Source organism: Cariama cristata, unplaced genomic scaffold (assembly GCF_000690535.1).
Source record: "Cariama cristata isolate BGI_N322 unplaced genomic scaffold, ASM69053v1 scaffold5263, whole genome shotgun sequence".
In the NCBI taxonomy this organism is placed as follows: Eukaryota; Metazoa; Chordata; class Aves; order Cariamiformes; family Cariamidae; genus Cariama; species Cariama cristata.
Genome location: NW_009610086.1, coordinates 188,223 through 214,424, shown reverse-complemented (window position 1 = coordinate 214,424; position 26,202 = coordinate 188,223). Strand labels below are relative to the sequence as shown.

The 26,202-nt window shown below is 36.1% G+C and overlaps 1 protein-coding gene across 1 annotated transcript in view; it reads left to right on the top strand.

Moving 5' to 3' along the window:
• Positions 1 to 1,801: 1,801 nt before the first annotated feature.
• COG6 (component of oligomeric golgi complex 6) overlaps positions 1,802 to 26,202 on the top strand; it is a gene marked incomplete at its 5' end in the record, with an annotated part of 39,505 nt that continues 15,104 nt past the window's right edge. Inside the window, 9 exons of the mRNA XM_009697757.1 lie at positions 1,802 to 1,944; positions 3,974 to 4,056; positions 4,290 to 4,360; positions 5,503 to 5,596; positions 9,300 to 9,428; positions 9,541 to 9,632; positions 14,019 to 14,083; positions 18,184 to 18,275; positions 19,978 to 20,095. Coding sequence (XP_009696059.1) covers positions 1,802 to 1,944; positions 3,974 to 4,056; positions 4,290 to 4,360; positions 5,503 to 5,596; positions 9,300 to 9,428; positions 9,541 to 9,632; positions 14,019 to 14,083; positions 18,184 to 18,275; positions 19,978 to 20,095 — 887 coding nt within the window. The remainder of the gene's footprint in view (positions 1,945 to 3,973; positions 4,057 to 4,289; positions 4,361 to 5,502; positions 5,597 to 9,299; positions 9,429 to 9,540; positions 9,633 to 14,018; positions 14,084 to 18,183; positions 18,276 to 19,977; positions 20,096 to 26,202) is intronic.

Here is a 26,202-nt window from a genome sequence, read left to right as displayed (position 1 = left end):
TCTTTTGATACTTTCCATTCTCTCCTGAATCTCTCTCTCCCCATGCCCCATTCCTTGTGCTAGAAAACTGACTCCACCTCCTTGCCAAATCATCATGATGCTTCTCAATCTCTTTCTTCTCTTCCAAAAACCTTTCCTTTCTTCCTGTTACCTGCATTTTCTTCTTTCCAAGCTGCGTATGCACTCTTGAGCCCTCCTTTTTTAGACTTCCCTGTTCTTCCTCACTTGCAGTGAGCTCTCACCAGATTGGTTGGCAAGTGCTACAATTTTTCATGGATGCACCTGCTGTCATTGCCCATTTAGTTGGCCAAAATCATCCTCCATCACTCTTGTTTCTTCCCTGACAAACATTCAGCTTCATGGAGACTCTGAATTTGCAATTGTAGTGTTTACGTAGAGAAAATTAAATAAGACATATTGACAGTTTTGCAATGCTTAAAATCAGTGTAAAGGGAAAATAGCCACATCTGCATAGAACCCTATGGAAACCTGACTTGCCAATTAAAGATGTGGTATTAAAGCATGAGAGATTTGGTTTTCCTTTTTGTTTAGGTGTCTTCTGTGTAACTTGGAAGTACTGGGTTGCTTTCCCCTTTGATTTTCATAAATTTTACTGTTAAAACACAGTTGGATTTTTATATGCCTCTCCTTCTCACTATTCAGAATGCGAGAGCACTAACAGTTGCTAAACATTTAATCTGACCTCTAAAAGAAGTTGTGGAACTGCAGGATGGGAAGGTCATCCATGTATACTGAAGGGAAGCCAGTTTTCCATGATTCTCCAGCTGAATGAAGTCCAGACACAAGTTGGATAGTAGAGAAGGGATAAATAAATAAAAGCTTACTTTTCAAGCTTTGATCTTGCAAGGAAATACAATTATTAAAGTCAGTACTAGAAGTGCACTTAGCTGTCTTACCACCCTGTAATAACAGTGTATTTATCTTGCAATAATTACAGTGGAAGCTGAAATGGTCTTAAAGTAATTGAGCCTTATTCTTTTACAAATAACTAACTAGTGTCTTCTCAATGCCCTGAAAAAGTAATCTCTATTTTCTGGAATGCTGTGTGCTCAAACCATAGTTTGGGCAAATCTTCTGTTGCTACAGGAATTCCGGTCCCTTCCTATATTAAATATTATTAAATATTATATTAAATATAATAAAACTATATTCGAGTCCTTCTGTGGTTGTAAGGTGTGTGACAAAGGTTGTAAGGTGTGTGATGAAACGTGCAAAAAGATGCTGCCCACACGATGGCGTTTGTGTATTACATCCCTGCTGTGTTTAATTCAGGGTAATCAACAAGACAATTAGCCATTACATTTTGATTGCTTATAAGATTAGTAAATTTGTATCCCAAGTGTATGTTGTTAAAAAGAAATGGATCTGTTCCACAGAAAAGTACGTTAATCTAATGATAATTTTCTCATTTTGGGCGCTACAGCTTTTTGTGTCTCTGAAGACATGAGCTGAAATCCTGTTCTTGATGAATTTGAAGGGAAATAACCGCAAGCATTACAACTGTACAAGCACAAAGTATCTGGATTAGATAACTTGTGATACAAATGCTACAGGAATATTTTTTTAAAGAACTTAGTAGTTTTCAAACGTGCTAACTTACCTCTATATTGTCTTTACTCACTGAGCTATGTAAGCTTAATAGAAAATTGTTTGTGAAGATGCGGCTCGGGTGTTTGACGGCAAGAATGCACTGTTAGAATTTAATAGCACCCATTTCTAATACTAATTATATTTCTAAAAGTGTAAATATGCAAAATAAATCTGAGATAAGCGTAAAAAGGTAATGTCCTCTCCACTGTGTTTTATTACAGTCAGAGACTAGAAATGAAAGCACAAGTTGCAGACGCATTCATAGCAAAATTCCAACTGACACCGGATGAAATGAACCTCCTTCGAGGCACGAAAGATGAGCCAGTTACTGAGGTAGCTCAATGAACGTTAAAAGCTTTTTCTTGAACTAAAATGTAGAAGCATCCTAGCTGAATTGTACATGATATCTTCTTATCAGTTGATAGTTTAATTTTTTATGGAGGAATGTACCTTTTAACAGAATGGTGAATTTCTGATGAGTTTAAAATACATGATGAAAGATTCAAGTAACAAGAAAGAAGATCAACATTAAGTTCTAGTTTGTGTAATGAATTGAAGGGGCAAATGAGCTATCATGTGGTTCTGTGCTTCAAAAAGACCTTTATGAAGTCTTATTTTTTCAGTGAAGATGTTTTAAAACTTCATCAGACTCAAAGCAAATGAGGAATTTTCAACGCTTCAGTAATATGTGGTACTACCCTTGTGCATGTGTGTGGGTATTTTGCATATACATGTATATAGGTATTCAGTGACTTGAATTAATGCAAGCTGAGGCTTTCCCTCATTATTTGGTTGATGAAGATATTAGGTGCTGATCCATTTTTAGCCACCTTCCAAAACAAGTTTTTGAATATTTCTATGGTTTGAATAAGAAGGCACATTGTTCTGCAGTAAAAGCAAACTGAATAATGAGAGAATTGAGTACACTTAATAGGTTTTTATTATTGAGGTTGCATAGAAACCTTCACTTAAATGTAGACTACCTGCTGAGACATACTATCTTGTTTCCACAGGCATCCTGTTTGCAGTTAAAGCATTATTAAAGACATGGAACAGATAACCATAAACAGTGCTAATGAAAGCATAAATGGGATGTGTTAAATGATTGTGCACTTGAGTAATTGCTGTATGCTTTTGTACCAAATATTACAGTGAAAGAACATTCCGGTTTCTAAAAAGCACATGTTGCAGGGAACAGTGACAGCAACACTGTGCCAGTTAGTCCCTGCTTGGCTTGCAGCAGAACGAGGATTAGTCCTTTTGATACTTCGATCTGTCTAAAAAATAAGCAGAAGTAACTGAGATGCGATCATAGTTCTGCTACTGAAATGGCAGACCGGTAAAATCATGTGTGTGCTTTTCCCTTATGATAGAATCGACCAGTGTGCTTAAAACTTTTCTAGTCAGGCTTCTGTTTTGGCCATGTTTAATTTTTTTTCTTTTTTTTTTCCCCTGAAGGAAGAGTGATTTGGGTTTTTATAAGTATGACCTTCAGCATAGTTGATGCAAGGCAGTAGGTTAAATCAGTGACCTACTTCACTTAGAATATGTGTATTTTTATGTGACTTGAAGCCCGAATGAAACTCTACTTTCTGAGGCAAACTGCGTTCAAGTCACAAACGATACAACAAACGGTTATATCTGAATTAGCTAGTCTCCTCTATGGTGTTTGAAAGATGACTTTATAAAAAGACATGTGTTTGAAAATGTTAGTGGATTTCCATTTGCTCTCTGAAACAGTAACAAAATAACCTTTTTGGCTGTATGTCGATGTCTTTTAGAGTTGTTTTTCTTCACTGCTGCTGCAGAGTTATTCAGGGCAGAAAGATTGTCCTGGAAAACCTTGGTCTAGTCTATTGCAAATGTTTGATTTTTCTTAAAAATTGCTACCCCGTTATATGAAAACAAAACTTATCAGCCTGTAATCGTTGTACTTTATAATGTTTCAGTTTTCTCTTTAGTTGCTAACGTTAATGGGGAGATGATGAAATGCGTCGTAATGTCCTCAAAATCTCCCCAAAGTGTTAATAAATGTAAAACACACATACACTACATAAAAGACAGGTTAAAAACACATCTTTGCTGCTTTTACTTTTTTTTTGTGGAAGAAAGGTGTGATGCAATAGGAAAGAAAAAAATCCTGACGCTCTTAAGGTAGAATGAAAGGTGAGGTGGCAGAGGGGGGCTTGTGTTTTAAAAGCAGCACTTGGAACACAGACTTGCAAGGAACATAAATATGGAATTGAAATGGGGATTATATAGTGCTAGAGATTTGAATGAGAAGTTACTGCTTCTAAACATGGGTGCTTTTTTTCTGTTTCTTTTTTTGTTTGTGTTTTTTTTTTTTTTTAAATTGATTTAGGATTTTTTCAAGGCTTTGGGAAGAGTGAAGCAAATTCATGATGATGTCAAGATTCTCCTCCGGACAAATCAGCAAAGGGCGGGGTGAGTATTACTTAAATGAGTGCAAGATAACCATTTACTGGCTAAAAGCAGAAGTTACAACTTGGTCTCATTCTCTGCTTCATATGACTATACAGGGTATTTCACAAAAATACAAAGAATAGTGATAAAATTTTAAATATTTAAAAATATAATAATGGTGTGTTTTATTTGATTTGTACATGCCTTTGCTAGTAGTACATAAAACAGTATTTGCAAATCTTTTTGTCTTGTAGCTTAGAAATTATGGAACAGATGGCTTTACTGCAAGAGACATCTTATGAGCGACTTTACAGATGGACTCAAAGTAGGACTAAGAATGTTTTTATGTTTATGAATATTATCATGATGATTCCTTTAATTCCTTGATGTGGATTGAACTCAGCAAAAACCCTTTCCAAGTTTCATTAACAAGGCTTTGGGTTTCCTTCTTAGTGAAAGATCTATGGTGAACCAAACAGTTAATTGGAGATTCTCTCCTTTTTTGAGCCAATCTCATCTTTGTTTGTAAAAGTGTATTATTTATTTGTATTTTTAGATGGTTTTCTACAGATGACAACAACTACGGTTTGGTAGACTAAGCAAATTGTTAAGTGTATTGCATTTCAGTTTCTTGCAGGTTATGACAGTTTGGTAGTAAGGTCTAGTTTAGTGCAAGGAGTGGCTTATTACCTTTAAAAAAGGAGAAAAAAAAACCCGCTATCAGGATGCTCTTTTGAATGATGGTAGGCAGTTATTTTTTTGCATATATACTCTCAATCCAGGCGTCAGTGTTCAATGTAATATCTTGATAGTGTAAACTGTAGGTGTTTTTTTTATTACTTCTGATTTCCCCTAAGACATTGACATTGTGAAAAAAAGCTGGTGCAATGCGATACTATATTCGTTAGCTGTTCTTCAGTGGATGCTGAAACCTCAGATAATGGTTATGGTTTCACCTTAATGAAAAGTCATAATTTTTATGCTGATGTTTCATTGAGTTTATATGATTTCCACATTCTTGCATGGAATATACAAGATTATACAGTAAATGTGATTAAAGTAAAAAAAACCCAAACAATCAACAAAACAAACCCTCAGCTTGGTTAAATACTTGCTCCCTTTTTTCTTAATAGTTTAGCTGGAATACGGTAAAAAGTTGTAAAGCAACCTGTCAGAGTTCTGGTGGTTAAATGATTTAACATTTGTATGTGGGCACAAACAGATACTAAGCTTCCTTTAATTTTTATTATTGTTGAAATTTGTGATGGACATTCATTTTACAGTGAAGTACTGCTTATGGGGGAATTTAATTACATTAACACAAACTAGAGCAGGTAGCATATTCTGAAGGCTTCAATTCAAAATCAAAAACTTTTGAGTTTTTAACTCATTTTCTAGTTTGATAGCTTGTTGTAAAAGGGATTATAGTGTGAAGAATGTGCTTTTATCTATGTTGATATTTTATAGATGAATGCAGGACTTTGACACAAGAATCGTGTGACATTTCTCCAGTTCTCGCTCAAGCTATGGAAGCCTTACAAGATAGACCTGTCCTGTATAAGTAAGTAAATGTTTGTGATTATCTCATAACAAAAATGAGTATTTCCAGCCTATAAAATTTAAACATGGGCATGAATTACAGTGCCAAATATGGTGGCAATTTAGTCCTGTGTCAGATTTTTTAAAAACAAGCAAACAAAAATTTGAAAGTCATACTTTTTCTTTAAATTTCAGAGGTCTTTTTGATGTAATTATGGCACAGTAAATGTCGCTGGACTTTCTCTAACTTCCTGATCTCTCATTAAAGTAAAATGTCAGACTTTTTTTATTTTAATCTAAGAGAATTGTGGATTTCTGCTGCTCTCATTGTAGGGTTTTTCTGAAGAAAAAAATGCTGTCTGAAGCATATGATTGTCTCATTTGAATTCCCAAAGTAAAAAACGTGATAAAGGCTGATTAACTTTTACTGAAGTGCTTCTGGTAGTAAGATTGTCTTCCGTTACGAGTTGTGCAGTAATCTGTTAAAAACAATCTACTATATATGGGCTTCTAAAGCGTAGGGGTACTTTATATATATATATAAAAAACATACTGCTGTTTAGTTCTTGTTCAGAACTTGCTGAAGGGTCTTAACATAGATGAAATGGTATTCAGTAGGGGCAGCTGAACCAGGAGGTGGCACTGTAAGAACTGTTTTTATTGGGGTGACCATACCTCAAGAGGTACTTCTTATACTTCTTTGCTTTTTAGTTTTGTTTTTTTTTAAAATACATTCATCACATTTTGCAACTATTGCGAATTACTTTTAGCCACAGGCATCCAGGACAGCAGAGTACTAGGCAGTCTTTCAAAGGCTAGCCTTGTTTTTAAGAGTGTCAAATGTATGAAGGTTTAGGTATGTGAAACTGTAAATCTCCGTGGAGCATTTCACAGGGAAAATACATAGTGGAAGTGGACCTTAGAAATTCTTGTCAGTATGAGGGAAAATGTATGTCTCGACGTGCTCAGTCAGTTCTAGTAGTTAATGTGAGGGAGAGGTGGTGTCGCTTGACCTCCCCAGCAGTTGCATGTGGTGTGTTGCAGTATGTCGGGCCATAGCTGGGAATTGCAGAGTCCTTTCTTGCATTCTCTCCTCCAGGCCCTCTTTCACAGCTGCAAAGGATCAGTCACAACTGTGTTCACAACATTTTATAGGAACCTTTATAGATGGAGTTTATATTTTCTGTAATAAATATTTTGTTAAATTATGTTTCTTTCAGACTTCATAAAACCATTGTTTGGCTTTCTTAACATTTATGGAAAAAAACCCCCATCTTCTATATAAATCCACAGCTGGCCAGTTTAAAATGAATCTACAAAAGAGGCTTTTTTTTTCTTCTGATAACTCTTTCACATGCAGCAGTGCTAGTATTACCAAAGGCAGAACTTGGTAGATAGGACTTTTCTTCTGCCAAAAAGGCAAAAGTAAACATTACTGTAGGAGATGTAGCCATATGCCTCTCATGATAGATTATCATGCTTAACTACTTGCTAGAGGTGTATCGTCAAAATTGCACTACTGATGCTTTACATTTTAAATCTCAGGATTTAGTTTATTGCCTTCCAAAAATTTTGGTATACCTTTAGTACATAACAAACTGCTGAGTTTAAATTATAAAAATTATGTCGCAGAAGCAAGTAATATTAAATTGTTGGTGGTTTTATGCATATAAGCACTGCTGCGTGAACTAAACACTTTTCCTCCAAGTTACTGCCCTTGCATCTGTTAAAGATTGTGATTTGATTGGCTGAAAGTGAGTAAGATGGAGAAGGGCAGGATTTTAGAAACAAAACTACAGGTTCTTGGTTTTTGTATTGACTTAGGTCTTGTTAACTTCAGGTGGCAGGAAGATTGCACCATGGATGGACTTTTGGGAACTGCTGTCAGTCAGGATCTGAAATAAACATTTCAGTTTGGTTTTCACTTCCTAATTCTAACAGAAAAATTGAAAACTGTTTCATGGAAAATACATGGAGTCATAGCTCAAAGCAGTGTTCCTCCTCCATCATCCACTCTGGCTTTCAAAGCTTTTTTTTCCACCTCCTTCCTATCCCCCCAGTAATCATTACTCCACTGGGTTGTTAAAATATTGAAGCTGGGTTGAAAAGAATCTAAATGTTGTTTTCTTCCCCTAACATGAATATGGATAATAACATAGTAGTAAATAGTGTGTTTCTAGTGTAAACAGTAGTTATTACTGAATTTTTTAAGATGCAGCATTTTGTAGTAGTTATACCCTGTTCTACTGAGAGCAAAAGCAAAATCAAAATCAGTGGTTTTCTTTTTCTGTTTAAAACAAAATTATCATTATTAAATACTGTTTTCAAAACTAATAACAAGATCTATTTCACAGCTGTATTTTTAATGATCTATTATATAACTGTTTATTGGATTGGAAAATAAAAAGGCACTTTGCTGGTTTCTACAAACACTTGAGATTTTTCACTGCAACACTGCTACTCCTGACCTACAAGTAGTCAGCAGATCCCAGATCTCTCCCACTTTTAATTGCATAAAATTTGTAAATAGTAATTTATGAAAGACTTCTTTCGTTAGACTTTTTTTTTTTAAATTGCAGATATTTACTCTCTGAATTAACAAGTACAGCGTATAAAGAAAAAGATTTAAACAAATTTCTGGATTCTTCAGGGTAATTTTTTCCCCCCCTCTCTCAAATACTAATGGAGATTGAAAAGAGCAAAGCTAAAGGTTCCCTTGGACTTTTTATAGCATAATAGAAATACAATTGAACTTAACTTGCAACATATTTGAAACAGTATATTCCTTTCTTTTGTATTTTATTCTCCACATCTGTTAATTGTGAATGCAATACTCATTTTACTTCAGTCAGTGAGTACAATGCTTTTTTTATTATTAGTAGTAGTGTTATTACATCTGTTCAGCTGCTGGATGTCATTGGTAAGTGATACCATGCTTACTCTTTGGCATTTCTTCAATTATATTGGAAAAATAAACTGTCATGTGTATTTTCCTTTTCTCCTTCATTATTTATGTGTTTTGTTGAAAATGCTTAAATTTGTTTTTTAAAAAAAACCAGAAGTGTTCAATGGCTTGCAAAAATCCTGTTTCTAAGCAGATACTACAGGGATGTTGGCAGTCTTCATTTCCCATCCTTCACTTGCTGTCATGCTTCAGCCCCAACAGGAAGGTAGCCTGCTCCAAAAATGAGCCATGTGTACGTTTTTGGTACCTCCTCTACTACCAGCAAGCCATTTGAGATTATGCACTCTGGGCTGTAATTGTTCATCCGTTAAATATCTAACTAAGACTCATTTGATTAAAACCGGTGAGCAACTATCAAATGAAAATAACTTTTTTTGTTACTCATCATGTGATAGCGAAGGAGAAAGCCTTGTGTTGCAGTGCAGTAAGTTGCTACTTCCGTCAGTCCGCTGGACCATATGTGAACAGGAGTCCTAGACCTGTCAAAACATGCTTATATGTACAAAAATGGAACAGTTGATTTTTTCATTTCTTTCTTTGTTTGGGGTAAGGGAATGGGAGGGTCAAGGAAAAGTTATCTTTAGTGTCTGTTTAGAGGAGTCAAGAAAATCAGACAGTTCTGAATGCTTTGTAGTAGAAGCATTGATGCAAGATTTCTAGAACTATAAAAATGGTTACTCATATTAACTATAAAGTTGAGCTAATAAACTGTGATGAGATGAACTGTTTTGTTTTACTCTTTTTCATGTTTCATTAACAGGTACACATTGGATGAGTTTGGAACAGCCAGAAGGAGTGCTGTAGTCCGTGGCTTTATAGATGCTCTTACTAGAGGAGGTCTGGGAGGTACTCCCCGTCCTATTGAAATGCACTCCCATGATCCTCTGAGGTACAGTACTAGCAAGAATGTATATGAAGTAGTTCTTCTTTTGCCTGTCAGCATTTTGAATCCCTGACACCATAAACCACTGATTTATACAGAAATTTCTGTCACTGTTTAGGTATGTAGGAGATATGCTGGCCTGGCTGCATCAAGCTACAGCTTCTGAAAAAGAACACCTAGAAGCTATGTTAAAGCATGTAACTATTCAAGGTACTACTAGATTTTAAAACATAAACTGTGAAGTGATAGAAAGATAAGTCTGTGATAAGTTAGAAAATGTGATTAATTTCTTAAGCTGGGCTTCAGTTATGAGAGTATGAGTTTAGATTTTCCTGGAAATAATTTCAGAATAGCTGGTGGTTCCATTTTGCCAGAATAAAGCCCTTAATGAAAAAGAGTGTTTCAAAATGCACTCTTTTCACTTCACTGTGCTTGTAATAGATTTACATTAAACTTAGAGAGGGACATTTTAGACTGTAGTTGAGAGTTCAAAAATTGTCTGTAGTGTATATAAATACATACATCTCTGAAAACTTTGTCATAAGGTTGCTTATTGATTTGTTGAGGGTTCCTGTTACACCATGCTTATTTTGTTTAGTAAGTTTTTAAAATGTAATTCCTTCTTCCTATAATTCTTTTCCTTCTATGCTACAAGTAAAATGGCATTTTTTTTCTGTCATGTAACATATTACAGGTTTACAGAGATCAAAGTAGACCCCTCATAGATATGTGAAGCTTTTGAATATCAAAGCTCTCTTTCATTAACAGAACTACAGATTCTCCTGCTTATTCTTCAACCCTTTTGCTCTGTTTTAAGTACGTTGGACCTATACTTTAAAGACCTTTATCATGGAGAAGCTGTATTATGATTTGCATCCATAGCTTCAGCCAAAGACTTGTTTAATAAGTTAAGCATGTGTACTCAGTTGTAACAATCTCATTGTAAGAACTTATATTTGATCTGTGTCTGGTGAGCTCTTCAGACAATATGTCTCAATTGAGTCCTGCCCTAGGATTTAAATTGAATATGCATTGTCATTTTGCTTACTGCTGGAAGTATTAATTTGCTTTCCTAATTAACGCTATATGAGCAAGGAGTCTGTTTAGGAATTGTTGTAAATCAAACTGAGGAATGTTGTTGTTTTTTAACTGCAGTTACAGCGTACTATAGAAGTGAATTTAATGTTATTTACTGACAGTGTCTCAGGCAGACAGGAAAGCAGGGCTCATGGTGGTTTTATGGTAGAGAAAAAGACGTGACAGTTCTTTGTAGATGAGACTCTGATGCTTCTGCTGTAATTGGGGAGTCCTTCAGGAGAAACTGGCTGTGGGGAGGATGTTATTGTATCTAGTTCTGCTGTAGACTGGGCTACTGGTGCTGCCCAGGCCTGCATTCTGCTCTGAAATTCTCCCAGATCTTCCTGCAGTGCTTTATTTAACTATGAAATCCCTTGGCCTTCTGGCAGGACATCAGGCTGAGATCCTACGATCACATAATTAGATGTATTTAGCGCATTTCAGCCATAGATCAGAGTAAACTACTTGAGAATACAGAGAATATAAATGTTTTGGGGAAGAGTTTTCCAAAAAAATCACCAGGCCAAAATGTTTTTTTCCCAAGAGACTAGTATAAATAAGAGATTCAGTATTTCTATCTGAAGCAAAAATGTGTTTTCCTAAGCTATCCAGGAATGGGTTTGCCATCACTGTTGTACAGTTTTCAAGAAACGTAAAGAGGGATTCTTAGCTTCATACTGGGAGCTGCAAAGCCTGGGAGGTGCTGTCTGTTAACTGTTCTTCTGCATCTTTGGGAAATTTTTTTGATGACAAGGATGGTTATGAGATAAGATCTGTAAGACAAAACAGTACCTAATGGGATACCACGGGGTTTAACAAGAACCATTTATGGGAAGTGCAGCCTTATGAAGTACCTTGAGATGATATACTTTATATAAATAAAGATCCTGAGTTGGTAGTGGCTCATCAGTGAGTACAGTGTTTATGGTACTGAGAGATTCAAGTTGAATTCCCTGTGCAATCGTACAGTTTTCAGCTGTCTGGTTGCACAGGCTACAACAGAGATTAAGTTAATTTCACGTAGCCATTTAAAAAGTCGACATCTTGTTTATTTGCAGTTATAGATAATGACAGAGATTTGCATCTCCAGAGGGCACATATTCCCAATAAAAGTTAGACGTAACATAGGCATTTCTGGAGACTTTCATCACAACTGTTTGTTTGGGTTTTTTTCTGTTTACTATAGAGGGAGCCCAAGCAACTACTATAGATAAGAAACCTAAATGGGGGTCTAAAGTTAGGTCAGTCAAATATTTTAACTTTAATTTCAACTTGAGTAGCTTTTTGCAGATGGAACTGGTTTTACTATTTTAATTCAGGCCTCTCTGTTCTGAGTTCAGATTTCTGTTTAAATTCTTCTGTAAGCTCTGTGTAATTTCAGGACTGTGGAGAACGTGGTAAATTGCGGCTACACAAAAACTTCCCTTCTCTTCTTAAAAGCCACATCTATAGCTATGGGTGAGATAGAGGTGGATTTGATCCCAGTGGAAGAAAAATTGTGTGAATACCACATTTTTGGAGAAATACTCCCATCCCAGTTTTTACTTTAAAGAGAACAAACTATGTAGCCCATAATCAAGTATTCAAGAATAGCTTTTTAAAAGTTTTAAAATTTTAAACTTGCAAATGTTAACTGTTTAAAATTCATCTGACCAAAAATGATATTAAAATTTTAAGCACTGAAAACACATTCAGAAGAGTTTAACTATTTTGCGTTGTACTGGACAAGCATAACAGCATCTGGTTCTCTTCCTTGGAGCTTAAGTATTCTGCTAACAGGAGCCTTCCAGTCTTACAGAGATTTTGCACTTGGAAGGAAGGAAGAATTACAGGCATTCTCTTTAAGAAATGCAGTAGAAACCCATTTTTCATGAAGTTACAGGAACCCAGCTGGAGACCAGAAGCCAAATGAAGTCCAAGAAAGATCTCTCCCTTATAGAAGGATACGCAGTGAAAAATTATATCTGGTGTAGCAGGCAGCCTGAAGCATATCTTCAGTAATGGACTGTATTCTAAAAGTGATTTTGGGTCTCTAAGAATTGTTTATTCCATAATTCTTTTATGTCAGTGTGATGTACTAGTACTTGCAACAGTTATATAACTCACTGTGCTGGAAGATTTCTTTTTACTCTTTGCTGAATCTAAAATATTGTAATTGGACATGAAAATACGTGAAGGCACAAGCGTGAGACCTATCAAGATTGTAATTCTGTGTCCTTTGGTATTTGAACTTGTATATTTTTTCAGCTAAAACTTTCATACTCAACAACTTGTTGTTAAGTCAGTCTGGTCTAGATATGCTATTGCAAATATGTGCTAGGTGCTTGTTATATTGATGAACAGTAAAAGTGTCACTGTTCCTACTAAAAAATGTGTAAATTGTCAGGATGTATCTGGGAGCTAGCCATTACATAACAGACCATACATCTTGTGGTTTGTAATCTTGCTTTCTTCCTTGATATCAGTACTCAAATGTATAAACATATTATTTTTATTACCTTACCAATTTAGTATGCTGAAATTCATACAGCCACCACGCTGAATTCAGTGGTTTCTGCTTATGTGACTTTTCACATATCTTGGTGTAAGGAGACATTGGCACAGATCTCTGATCTTTTATAACTTTTGCTCTCAGAGGAAATCTCTTTTAGTCTGAAACAAGATCTGCAAAATATAGCTTCAGGTCACCTGATTTCTATCACACGTCACAGTCAGTTTATTTACTGTTCGTTGCATGGGTCCCATCTGAAGATGAACTCCTGTTGACAAGTTTTAAATTAGAATTAAAGTATTGCTTTCTCCATAAATCTATTCCGAGTTGTTACTGAAGTGAGAGCTTGAAGATCTGTTGCTTTCAGTTTGATTGATTTATGACAGTACTGGTTGCCATGCAACAATTCATTTCTGTTCCGTGATAAGATAGGGCAATATTCTCTTTTGTATATAGTTCCGTAAAAGATGAGTTTCAGTTGCTGCTGGGGAGGAAGCATTTGCTAATGCTGTAGCACACAGTAGTGTGGAGGTACATATGTGATTTAATTTGTAACAATGCCATGAGCATGTCAGTACTGAATGCTGACAGACGTGTATTTACGGTTCAGGCCTTTCAAAATGGTATATACTGTTGCTCCTTGAGCATCTCTCTGACCTTTTTTTTTTTTCCTATTTAATTTCATGAAGTGCTAATATTGAGCCTTACTGTGACAGTTTCTTGCTAGATCATTTATTCTTCCCCTTGCTCCTTCTTCCTCAAATCCCCAGGCACTATGTTGTGCTAGGAGGGAATTGCATACCATAAGGTAATGACTCTCCAGGACTCTGTTTTGTCATGCAGCTATTTCTTAACAGCTAGATTTGAAGTTCAGTGGAGATGTAAACTAGTCTGGTGGAGAAAAGAACATGCAGTTCATAATGCTTTTTATGGAGGAGTAGTTCTTACATTTGTTTATTTGTTTTACAGTCTTGAAGAAAAGAGAATTACATTTGCATAATCTTAGCGTGTGTTTACATTAACTATAGGTGTGGAAGAAAATATTCAAGAAGTAGTTGGGCACATCACAGAAGGTGTCTGCAGGCCTCTGAAGGTAAAGTATTCTGTTCTCCGTGGCATTCTAAATATAAAAATTGTTCTGTCGTGTTTTTCCGGAACCTGTGTCCGCATCTCTACAATGTATTTTCATTGCCCTTGGTTAAGAGTTAGATTCTCAACTTTGAGAATCGTAAAATCCTTCAAAACTAATGATTCCATAGTTCACAGATACCTGGTTTAAATAGTCATATAGTGAGAGATACTAGAATGCCAAATCTGTATCTTTATTTTTTTTTACTTTTCCTGAGTTCAGGAGTGCTTATGTACAAAAAATTTAGCTTTGGGATAAGTATATAGGAATGGCAATAGTGGGTCAAATGAAAAATCAATTTAATTTACTACCCTGTTTTTCCTAGTGACCATTAACATATGCTTAGGGAAGAGCATACAGGTTATGCAGTTGTGTCATGGTACTTCTGTAGAATAGTTTCCTTGCCTGTTTATGGATGTACTAAGGACTTACTGAGCCATAGCTACTGTCTTTGTATTTAAAAGACCTCAGTAGATTTTTCTTGCATGAATATGTCAAGTTGATCTAAAATGTTGGTATTCACAACATATCTTGCAGAAGGGAAGTGCTCGGTTTAACTGTATGCTGTGTAAAAAGCCAGCTCCTTTTGTTTTTGTTCTGTTTAGTAACTCCAGCTCTTGTATTGAAAGAGACCATGAAAAATTGTTTCCTACTTACCATCTTTATGCTTCCTTGGTTTGCTGTATTTCTGTCGCATCACTCCACAGTTGTCTTTTTTCAAGCTACAGCCTTAGTCAGTTTAGGGGACCCATTTGATAGGAATCATTAATAATGTTCCCTCAAATGATTGACTGTCTTATTTATTGGATGTGCTTCACATAAGCACAAAAGAAAATAATCAAGGTGATGAAGCTGATACCAATAATTGCCTGATGATGCAATCTGTAAATCCAAGTGTTTTAAAAGTAAAATCTACCGTATTAAATACTATTATAATAAATTTCTATGAGGATGCTGTAGCTGTAACAACTATGTCCAGTTGCCAAATACTTAAGTGTCAAATGTTAACAGATAGGTTCTGAATATTATATGTAAGTTCCTGATAAGAAAGAGATAAGGTCTGAAGAAAGGTAAAAATCGAGAAACTGCCATTTAGAATGTCACAGAATCACAGAAGGGTTGGGGTTGGCAGGGACCTCTGTAGGTCATCTGGTCCAAACTCCCTGCTCAAGCTGGGCCACCTAGAGCTGGTTGCCCAGGACGATGTCCAGATGGCTTTTGAGTATCTCCAAGGATGGAGACTGCATAACCTCTCTGGGCAACTGATACCAGGACTCAGTCACCCTTACAGTAAAAAGGTGTTTCCTGATGTTCAGAGGGAACCTCCTGTGTTTCAGTGTGTGCCTGTTGCCACGTAATTATGATCATCCTTCACAATCTTTAGGTTTTGGCCTGTTGAAAAACACCTGTCCTATTAAACAAAGTATTATCATGGCTTTCTTTTTTTTTGAAGATATTTTCCAAGCTTTCTGTGTTCCTCTTGCATGCTTTAGTTCTGTTAATACTGAATGCTGATGTTTGAGTTCAGTATTTCTGTGCATTCCAACAAAGTAATTAGGGATGGAATCAAACCTTTGTGTAAGTCAGAGGGAGTTTTGGTCTTGATTTGAGTACTTGTGAGTTGGGCAGTTTGGTACAGAATACCTTTCATTTTGATTGCCAGACTCTTTACACTTGTGTGCTGCTGCTGCCTGTAGAAATATCCTCCGAAATATTATTGGTAGTTAGTTCCTCTACTAATAAAAATGGAAAAAAAATAAGAACAATTAAAGACTTCCTATTGTATTCTGTATTTTAATAGAATGCAACTTATGTTAATTCACTGCCAGTCTAGACTTCCCGATGTAAAATACCGAGTACTTATTGTTTCCCCTGGGGAAATCTTCCATAGCCAAAAAAAAAAAGCAAGGGGGAAAAAAAAAACAACCCAAAAACCCCCAAAAACCCCCAAGCAGAAAAGCTTTCGTACAATGCGGTTAGGTAATTGCAAGCCGTCATGTTGAGAAGAACAGCAAAAATAGACTCAGTTTGGAAGACTCTCTTCTAAAATATGTTGTTCTTTCTGAAGATTGTCCACAATAAGAAAGATAACGGCATTAATTTCAGGGGAAACACTCTTGGTTGTAGTTGTGTGGCACCACAGTACACTGCTTTTCTAGTGGATTTCTGCTGATGTTTGCAAACCTATCACTTTGATTTGAGTTGATGATGAAGTATAAAATAGCGTGATAAAAGCCTAGTCATACAATTTCCATGAGCACTTTTAAATACTGACAGAATTATGTAGGATTTTCTTACTGGTTTGTGCCTTTCCATGTGAATGTACAGTACAATACAGTTTCCTTACTTTTGAAGAAGGATTAGCTTATATGCAGTATAAATTGTCCACACCTCTTATTGTCAGTTGGTTTGAGTTTTAGGCATCCAAGTGAATCTTGGGTACTCACTAGTGGTAGATCTTACCACAGGCCTCTCATTTCAGATGGAAGTAGGAGGACCTTAAAAAACATTTAAATTAAGGTCCTCATGTTTTCCATAGCACTTGAGATGAGGTCAAAACTAACAAAATGTTTTTGATGCCTCACATAGACCAGGTAGTCTTTTAGGGTCAACTGACGACAGGACGCACAGGATTAAGAAACAGTAAGAGCTGTAAGCGCAGGACTTCCCTGAGCAGATTAGGTTGAGTCCCCTGCAAATTTGGGTTATCTTGTGCAGTGAAAATTTCTGTATGGGAAGCAGCAATGCTTCTTTACCTGCTTTTGGCTTTTTAATTCTCATTTTTGTTTCCTAACCCTAAAATTTTTTTTTCCCCTCTCCTTCTGCTTATTCTGTCTTTTCCTATTTCTTAACTCTTTGCTTTATTTTTAGTTACTGCTATTTTTTTTTCAATATTTTGATTTTCCTCTTTTTCCCCTGCCTACCTTATTCTGTTTTGCTGTACACCCAGGCTATACTCGATATCCATGCCTAAATGACCTCTTATGCAATATTGGAGGCAGATATTTGTGTATATACCTTTGTATACACATTTGCATTGAAGAGCAAAGTTCACCTGAGTGATGAAATTAACTTTGTGCATTGAGCATTGCGTATAAGAGCCAAAATTATTCTTTGGTTTTAGTCTCTGACTTAGATGCAAAGAGAGAGGATTGAGGAAGCATAATCTTAGTTAATTCTCCCTGCGGCTGGCTCTGAGAAGAAGGCACTGCTGCTCATCGTGTTCCGTTGACCACAAACAAATAATTTGGGAGAGCGGGTGGTGGCGGGTGATTTCTGTGTAGCGCTTTCACAGGCAGGCACATGGGAGAACAGTGCAGTGATAAGTCACTGTCTGTCACTGCTTCATAAGTGCCCAAAGATTGACCCTGGGGCAGCCTTTTCTGAGTGGGTTGGGGCTGTGTGTACCATGGAGACGAGGCATCAACTGTCCAACTAGAAAGACAGCACTGTTTTGGTCTGTGTAGCCAGTATCTCCTGGTTGAGATAAATAGTCAGCATAGCTGGTCATTAGTTATAGTCTTATCCAATTAAATGCTGGCAGGAGGTATATAAACTCTCCTTTGGGTGAAGGAGAGATTAATCCAGGTGAAATTTTGTCTTTTGGGTAAAATACCTAATACTTTGAATGTTCTGAATTGCAGCATGATGCTAATGATCAACTGTTGTAGTTTAGGGATTTTGCAGCTTTGTAGCTGTTCTCACTATTCAGTGCTGGGGAGATTTCCAGTATGTATTGGTGTTAATCCATTAAATGATCTCATTATTTTGAAATTTTCTGTAACAAATTGCCACAAAAATCTATGGGGAAATGGGATTTTTTAAATTATTTTTGGTTTTTTTTAAGAATACATACACCTGCCTGTTTTCTACCTTCAGACTTGGCAACCAAGAAGCACTTTGGTTCAAGCAGAATGTTATAGTTAACTGGACATTCTCTTTCTAAATTTATTTCTACTTAAATTTATTCTTCAAAAATCAGATCTATATTGCATATAAAGTCATAGAGGGTTGTCTTTTGAAATGTATGACCTGAACGATGCTTATATTTCTTTATTCTGCAGGTTAGAATTGAGCAAGTGATTGTTGCTGAGCCAGGAGCAGTTTTACTGTACAAGATTTCTAATCTTCTCAAATTCTACCACCATACCATCAGGTAGGCAAAATTACAAAGTATGTTAAAGATGTCTTTTTTTAATTGTATTTATAAAGATTACTGTAGTAAAAAGAGTATTTTTGTCGTTTAGTTCTTGCTGTGTACTATGTAATCAAGTAAAAATGTGCGTGATGTCAAGCAGATGCCATTTATCTGTTGTCATTCCTTAATTCATATCCAATCTGCTTTGGAATATAACATCAATTTGCCACAGAAACTGTTTCTTTATTATTCTTTGTAGATAAAAATAGTATCCAAAAAATACAGAGAACATTTAAGATGACAAAGTCAAGTTCCTTTTAAGAAAATAATAGAATTAAATTATCTCTAGAACGTCAATTTTTCTTTTCTTCCTTAAACAACTATGTTTTGGTACTATTTTTTCTAACTATGCACTTGCGTTTTTCTCTTGGGAAGATGCTTGCCTCATTCTGTATCTTGCTGTTGAAGGTGCAGCAATCATCTTCCAGCCTTCTGGATGCCACCAGGAACACAGAAACTGGAGAAAAACCAGAACTGCTGGTTTTATACATCGTGGCATTTGCAGTAGTTCATGTTGGTTAGAAACAGCAATAGCAGAAAAATCTTCCTCCACAGCCGTGGACTGAACTGCTGAGAGTTTGAATCACTAATATTACTACTTGAGCTTCTTTTCTGTCTGAAAAGACATGTAAATGTTGGGCAGACTGGGATAAGTGCTTCTTGGGCACCTCCCACTGTATTTAAAATCCTCAATTGTGATGGCACTACAGGTCTATGGTACAACACATATAAGACCTATTCCTGATTTTATTGTCAAAAAAACCTGACAGGTTTTTACTGTCATTTTCTGTCTCCAAAGTTAATGTTTCCCATGGTTATAAAGCTTGGTGCAATTGACAATGTGATGTTAAAATGGAAAGTCTTAGGCAGTCTTGTCTTGCTTTCTGTCTTGTTAACAATACGTTGTTTAAAGGCCACTGAAGTACCTTCTGCCAGTTGAATAATTTCCTCTGTATAGAGGAAGTGCACCTGGCTAATGAAGGGAAAATGCAGTTTGAGAAATGATCTATCAAATGCAACAAGATTATAATCTGAAAATCAAGCTACAAGTTTGAATTAGTCCTATCATGATGCAATGAATTTTTACTGCCATTTTTGTAGCTTAATAATGCTTTTACTTTAGACAAAAGGTATGTCTGTGAGAGGAGCATAGCCATGTAGTGCATTTAAGGTTTATGTGGTATTAATGCTGAGTGTAATAGCTTGACATTTGGAATAGCAAGTCATGAATACTTATATTTTTTGAGATGCCTAACATTGCAATGAAGAAAGAAGAGGGATGATACTGTCCATAAAGGACAGTATGACAGAATAGGTATCAACCCTTTTTGTTTAATCTGATTTCTATAACAGAAGTAGATTTACAGAATTAACAAAACAAAAATCCAGTAAATCTTAGAATTCTACTAAAAAGTTTGTGCAAAGGTTTGGGTAGCCTGTATTTAATATCTCCTTAATGACATAGCTGATAATGCTCGTTCTCACAGTCATCTTATGAGTGACTCTCTCAGCTAATATGGAGAACTGTTCCCTGAAATTATTTGTTGTAAATTTTCAGCTTTGAAAATAATTGTATTTGAAATGCTGTCTAAAGTATCTGACCCTGTCGTGTCCTGTCCTGTGCCCCTCACCCCCATTATTTACTTAATCTTGTTTTCAGTGGTATTGTAGGAAACAGCGCAGCCACACTGTTGACAACAATTGAAGAAATGCATTTGTTGAGCAAGAAAATATTCTTTAATAGCCTGAGTCTTCATGCAAGTAAACTAATGGACAAGGTTTGTTTTAAAATCATACAGCTTTCATGTTTCAAAACACACTTTCATTTGCCTTTTGTCTACTAAGATTATTAGATGAACAGCTGTTATATAAGTAAAATTTTCCTAAAACTGAAGTTTTGTAGTTTCTGTATTTTAGCTATGGAACTACATTAAAAACTTCCTGTTTATGTTTTAATTCTTTTAATAGTTTTATTTTTGTGACAATATGGCTAAAATACTGTTGTTAGTATTTGTTTACAGAGCAGTTGACATATTTTTAAAGTTTGTGAGAAGCAACAAAATTAGGAAATTTCTGTAAGTGTGATAGAGCAAAGTCAGCTGATTGAGCTGGATAATTTGTATTAACGCATCATCAGATCAATAGTTAATTACTCATGTGCAGAATTCCTTTCTTGAAGTAATGAAGTATATACCAAGATAGTAAGCTAAGTTAAAACAAAACTTAGGCTTTTCTGTCTTTTATAAAAATAGTTTTACCACATGAACATTACTGCCGTTAAAAGCAGAATATACATTTGTTATACCAAACAATTGTACCTCAGCCAACATCGCTTTCCTGGTATCTTTTCCTCTCCTGCTGATCGCTTTGAATTGCCTTTCAGTCACCCTCCCATTGTTCAGTAACAAATACAGTTCTTTTTAATTTCTCCCTGCTGTGTTTGTGTCATGTTGTGGTGGTGGATCTGCCCATTAAGTCTCACCTTTCTAATATCTAAGCGAAGTCAAAGTATTGTTACGCTGCACATCCCTACACATCTGATTTTCATTCAGCATCCCTGTCTGAGATGTGATGAGTTGACTGGGCCCTAAAACCAAGAAGAGATGCCTGCCTTTATTCCTAGTTATTACACAACCCCAGAGTTCAACAAAGTGCTCTCATTACAGCTTTTTCGAGTTAAAACAAAAAAAAAGTTTGAAAGTGGAAAAGAAACTGTGAAGTTTTGTAAATGTATTTCTAAATTATTTGTACTTAACCTACAAGAAAAATGCAAAAAAGACATAGATTTACAGAAACTATTCTTTGTGCAAAGCCTTGTAGTTCGCTGAGCATTCAGTGGGATTTTGAGAGTTTGGTCAATGTTGTTCTGTGATCTCAAAGTAGTTTTCTCATTCTGCGCAACGTGCGTCTGGTCTCAATTTCCTCTCTTTCTGCAAGGGCTGAGGAATGACTTTCTCAAAGGAACAGTTGTTTCTCCTCTTCTTCCCTTCCATATATCCCAGTGACTCCTTTCAGTGGTTTCATTTGTTCATTGGGTTACTCCTTAGTTGCTGCCACCCACAGTCCATACTGCTAAAGTCCACTTAGTACGTTGGTGTCACGGGGTATTTCCATTTGAATGGAGTGTCATTGGAATAGTAGTTCCTCTGCTACTAATGCTTCAAGTTAAAACTTGAGTTCATAAAACGTACAATGGACAGGGACAGTATGAATTTACCAAAAAAAATTGATTAAAGCTTACGCAATGCTATGGGCATATGCTAGCTGTATATGAATTCCTTAAAAACGTTTTATTTCCTAGTGTATAGGCTAAAATAAAATATCTGTGTACTTGTTCCTTTTATGAAGAGAAATCAGTGATGGACCTTAGCAAAAATATATGACTGCTCTTTACTCACAGGAATGTGCAACAAAGTAATGCTTAAGGAAAGAAATTTTCTTAGCTTGAAACTGTAAGACGGCTCTGTATTCATCTCTGTTGTATTTAGCTCTGTTCTGTTTATCCTGCTGGGTCTTACATCTGTACTCAAACAGAATCCAGCATAATTTTTCTGCTCACATAACTTACAGTCTTACAAACTTACAAACTTTTGTTTTGGGTGATATGCTGTTTTCGGTTTGGAGATGCGTAGAATTCAGAGGAAGAAGGCGTGATAAAGGAATTGTGATACCCCATTTCACAGTGTGTATTCTTTGTATTGTCACTGTGGGAAGGTTGTGTAACCCTCTTTGCCCTCTTAGTTTCCCTTCCCTCAGCCCCCAGCCTGGATGTAACTGGCTCTAGATGCTGCCATTGTTTTATAAAGGAGATGAATTTGGTTTTACTGACATTAAATGAAAGTGGTGATTGCACTGCCACCTTCAGTGGTGTTTTATTACAAACAATGAATGGCATACCAAGCCTACTCTGTAATGTAGAAAGATCATAATATTGCTCTTTCTCATAAACACATTTTATAAATTAAAACTGAAACAGCAACAATTTTACATTGTATATGTGCCCTATGAAGATCTTTCCTCTGGATATAATTGAGGTCAAAAGCTTAAAGAGACTCAGAAGAGGATTAGATATATGAGGAACAAAGGCATCCACAATTATTTATTAATCTCTGTGCTTCAGGAGTTAACAACAGGGCAACTCTATGGCTGAGAAGGAATCTTACTGTACTGATGTGCAGTTCTTGTAACTGAGAGTTTTAGACGGTCCTTTGAAGCACCTTATATTACTACCCTTTATGAGTGGACTACTGAATTGATAGAATGATGTTTTATCTCCTCATGACTGATACTAGTTTTACTTCATAAAAAATACATAATTAATAGGCTGAATTACACTCAGAAAAACATTCAATTCCATGAGGGAAAGACACTATTTTATCATAAATTTAATTCTCCTGTTACTTAGTTTATTGCATGTTAATATACAGATAACCAGCTTTTATGCCTTTTCATGTGTCTTTGTTAATTTAGTAGTGAATGTCACAATGCTTTTTCATTTTGAGGAATCTCAGTGTTGCTTTTTGCCATCATTTTTATTAATGCGTGTTCAGACCAAAATTGTGTCTATGTATTAGTAGGATTCTCTTCAGATCCCAGCCTTTTTACCAGCTTTTTGGTAACTATGTATACACTGCAACAGCTTCCAGAATTATTTTTTTATTTTCGGAGAAGATTAAAGCACTGGAAAATAGACCCTTTGTGCTTACATATACAATTGCAAAAGCTTCGTTGCTGCTCCTGTTATGCACAAAGAGAATACTCATATGTAAAATTAGTAAATTAGTTTTCATTGGACAGTCTGGAAATCATGGTTCCTTATTTCTGCTTATATTTTGTATTTTAAAGCCTTGATAAGCCTATTTCAAAGACTGTCAGCTGTCCATTACTTTGATTAAAATACGATTCTTAAGGCAATTTGAATAACTTTCAAAATACATTAAAATACAAATGGGGTGTTCTTAAATAAAAAATATTTTTATTTCTATAAATTTAGATGTTTCTTTTGTTTAGGTCATTGGAAAGTGGTGAATATAGTCTGTGTGAGTTACACCATTTTAATGATAGTGTTCCTTCAGTATTATCAGTTACTGCTGATAATCTGAAAATCGTAAGAAAGAAATTCTGAATGGAATAATTTCTATAATTTTTATTTAATTTAAAGAAAATGTGTTTTCTTAATTCCTGCTTGTAGCTACAGAATGCAAGAAATCTTAAGTCATAATTACCCGTGAATTTGTAACTTCGCAGGATTCTCTTTAGCCCTGTGCAAATTCTTTTGAGCTGTAGTGTGGGGAGAACTGTCTAGAAACACTGGTGTGTTACTGTGTCTTGCTGTCATATGCATGTTTAATATCTACGCCAGAATAGTATTTAAGCTAATCTTTCTCTTAAGTATAGCTAGTTGGGAACTTTGATTAGACAAAGCAGGCTTCATTAAATATGCTAACTCCTCAAGATCCTTTCCTTTGCATGTAGACGAATAACAGGATGGTAGTTTGAGTCTGATATCCCCATCACCACAGACAGTTTAATTCCCTAGGTTATTGATTATGCTGAGTTGAGCATTGCCTTCACACTGCCTGGGATTTAATTTCTGAAGCACAGTGGGAAACTGAGACTTCAGACTGTTCTTTCTAGGACAAGAAAACCTCTTCCTCTTCACAACTGTTTTTGGGAAGAGTTCTGTATTACATAAGGAGTGTCACAAGCACGGAGCTGTATGGAAACTTAAAGGCAGTCTTAGATCTGGATTCTCCCTCTTGGTTGTCAAGCTGTCACTGTAAATGATATGGGGAAATCCCTGGTTACTTAAGAGTACTTACTCATGTGCTCAGAAGCACTTTCCTATGAACTTTTTTTTTCATGACATCAGAAAATCTCAAGCAGCCTGGTTGTAATCTGAAAAGAAGGTAATCAGCAGTTCTCACAACTTCGGACTCTTTAGTATGAGAAACCCTTTTTATGGTGTTTTCAGACTTCTCAGGTAGCTCTTTACGATCTGAAACCTGTGTAACACAAATATTCAGCCTATTGCCTGAAAGTAAGTCCACTGTTATCAAAGAAAGGCAATACAAAAGGAAGTCTCTTTGGCTCCAATAGTCCTTGAAATCTGTCGTGAAGCTTGGTAAGAGAGTCATGGCAAAACCACTTTGTTTTCAGGATTTAAAAAGCCATTCACAGCTCTGAGATTCTCAGGTCATTGTAGAGCTCAATGCTGACATCATATAGAAACTAACACTGACATCGTATAGAAACTGTACATCAGTATCCTCCTGTGTCACTGAAGGTTCAGTGCATCAGCTTTTACTGCAAATGCTGTCTCTCCTTTGCATTGTTGGCTCTTGCCCTTCAGAGGCAGTGTTGGGCCGTCGTGCCAGTGCTTTCTGGCTCTGTTAACAATTGGTTTGTTCTGGTGGTTGGTTCAACCAGAATGTTTTTTGTCCAATGTTAGTGTCCCTGTGCAGAAAAATTGTATTTGTATTTGTTTCTTTTTAGTTTTCTTGGACCCAGCCACAGGTCTACCAGCCATGCTCTTGAAGCAGATCAGAATTATACGTTCAATCCTTACGTATCCTTTTATGCATTTCCTTTGACCCTGTGCTAATAAATCAAATGTTTAGGGATTCTGCTTGTGTTACTCACTATCTGGATCTCACTAAGGACAGCCTGGTACAGATTACCATTACAGGTGATGATAAATCCAGGAGAAAATATGAAATGAAAATAATTATCAGAACAGAAACTGTTTCAATGAAACTGGAAGCAAAGTTCAAAGCACCTAATGCACTGGAATGGATGGACTGCTCTTTCAGTTCTCTCATATTGAGAGATTATAATTTAAAATCATGAGTCCTCTGGTGAGGCATTTTAACAAGTCTGTTAGATGAACCTATGCCAGCGTGTTTTATCGGACCAGCTAATACATTAGGAAAGTGGTAATTTTCAAGCACACCTGTCCTTACACTGGCTTCAGTAATACTCCAGAACAATTATTAAAGGAAAGGACAATGGCAAACATTGAATTAAATGGAATGAGAGTTATCATAAGGGTACTAAAGAGAGATTATGCCAAACTGAGCTGTCACCTGCTGTCTGAGCTATTAGTAGAGTACCCCAATCAGCTGTTGGGATTGTTGTTCCTTAATGCTGTTCTTTTTAGAGTGGATATATGCAAATTAAATGCTGTGATCACATTATCTGTTAAGTTTGTCAGTGGGAGAGGTATTAAAACATTGCATGGGAATAACTGTAAACATCTCCCTCATAATTTGGTTCCTGTCAGAATGAAACTTACTAAGTTTCTGGGAAACCAGATATGGGTAAATGAGACTGGTTGATGTTGTGATCTGAATGCTGTTGTGGTTTTGAATGAATCCATGTGAACAAAGCAAACCTAGCAAGAATTTTTCTGTTGTCTTTTCTTCCAAGACCAACTTGATATCTGGAAAGAAAAGCATGCCATTAGGCGTTCTACTTTGGTGACCTCTGTAGGATCCTAGTGGGGCTCAAAAGAGCTTACGACAGCTCTGAAGCTTCTCTGGTAGATGTGCACTCAAGTTTCTTAGACTACTGCTGTTTAACTATGGTGAATATTGTCTCAATTTGTAGAATGACTTTCTGCAGTTGATGCTAATCAGTTGTAACTTAAAGGATGAAACATCCAGGTACCTTTTTACAGGGTTCCATGTCTGTAGTGCTTTGTCTCCACCTCCTGCCAGTGAGGTTTTTAAAAGAGTATTAAAAACTGATTAGGCCCTTAAAAAAGCCACCAACCTTTTGTTTGTCACTCTAAGCAGTGCTTTCTCTGAGAAGTTCTGTGTTTTAAATTACCATCTTGTTTTATTTAATAGTAGTATCACAGAATTGCAGAATGGATGAGTTCAGC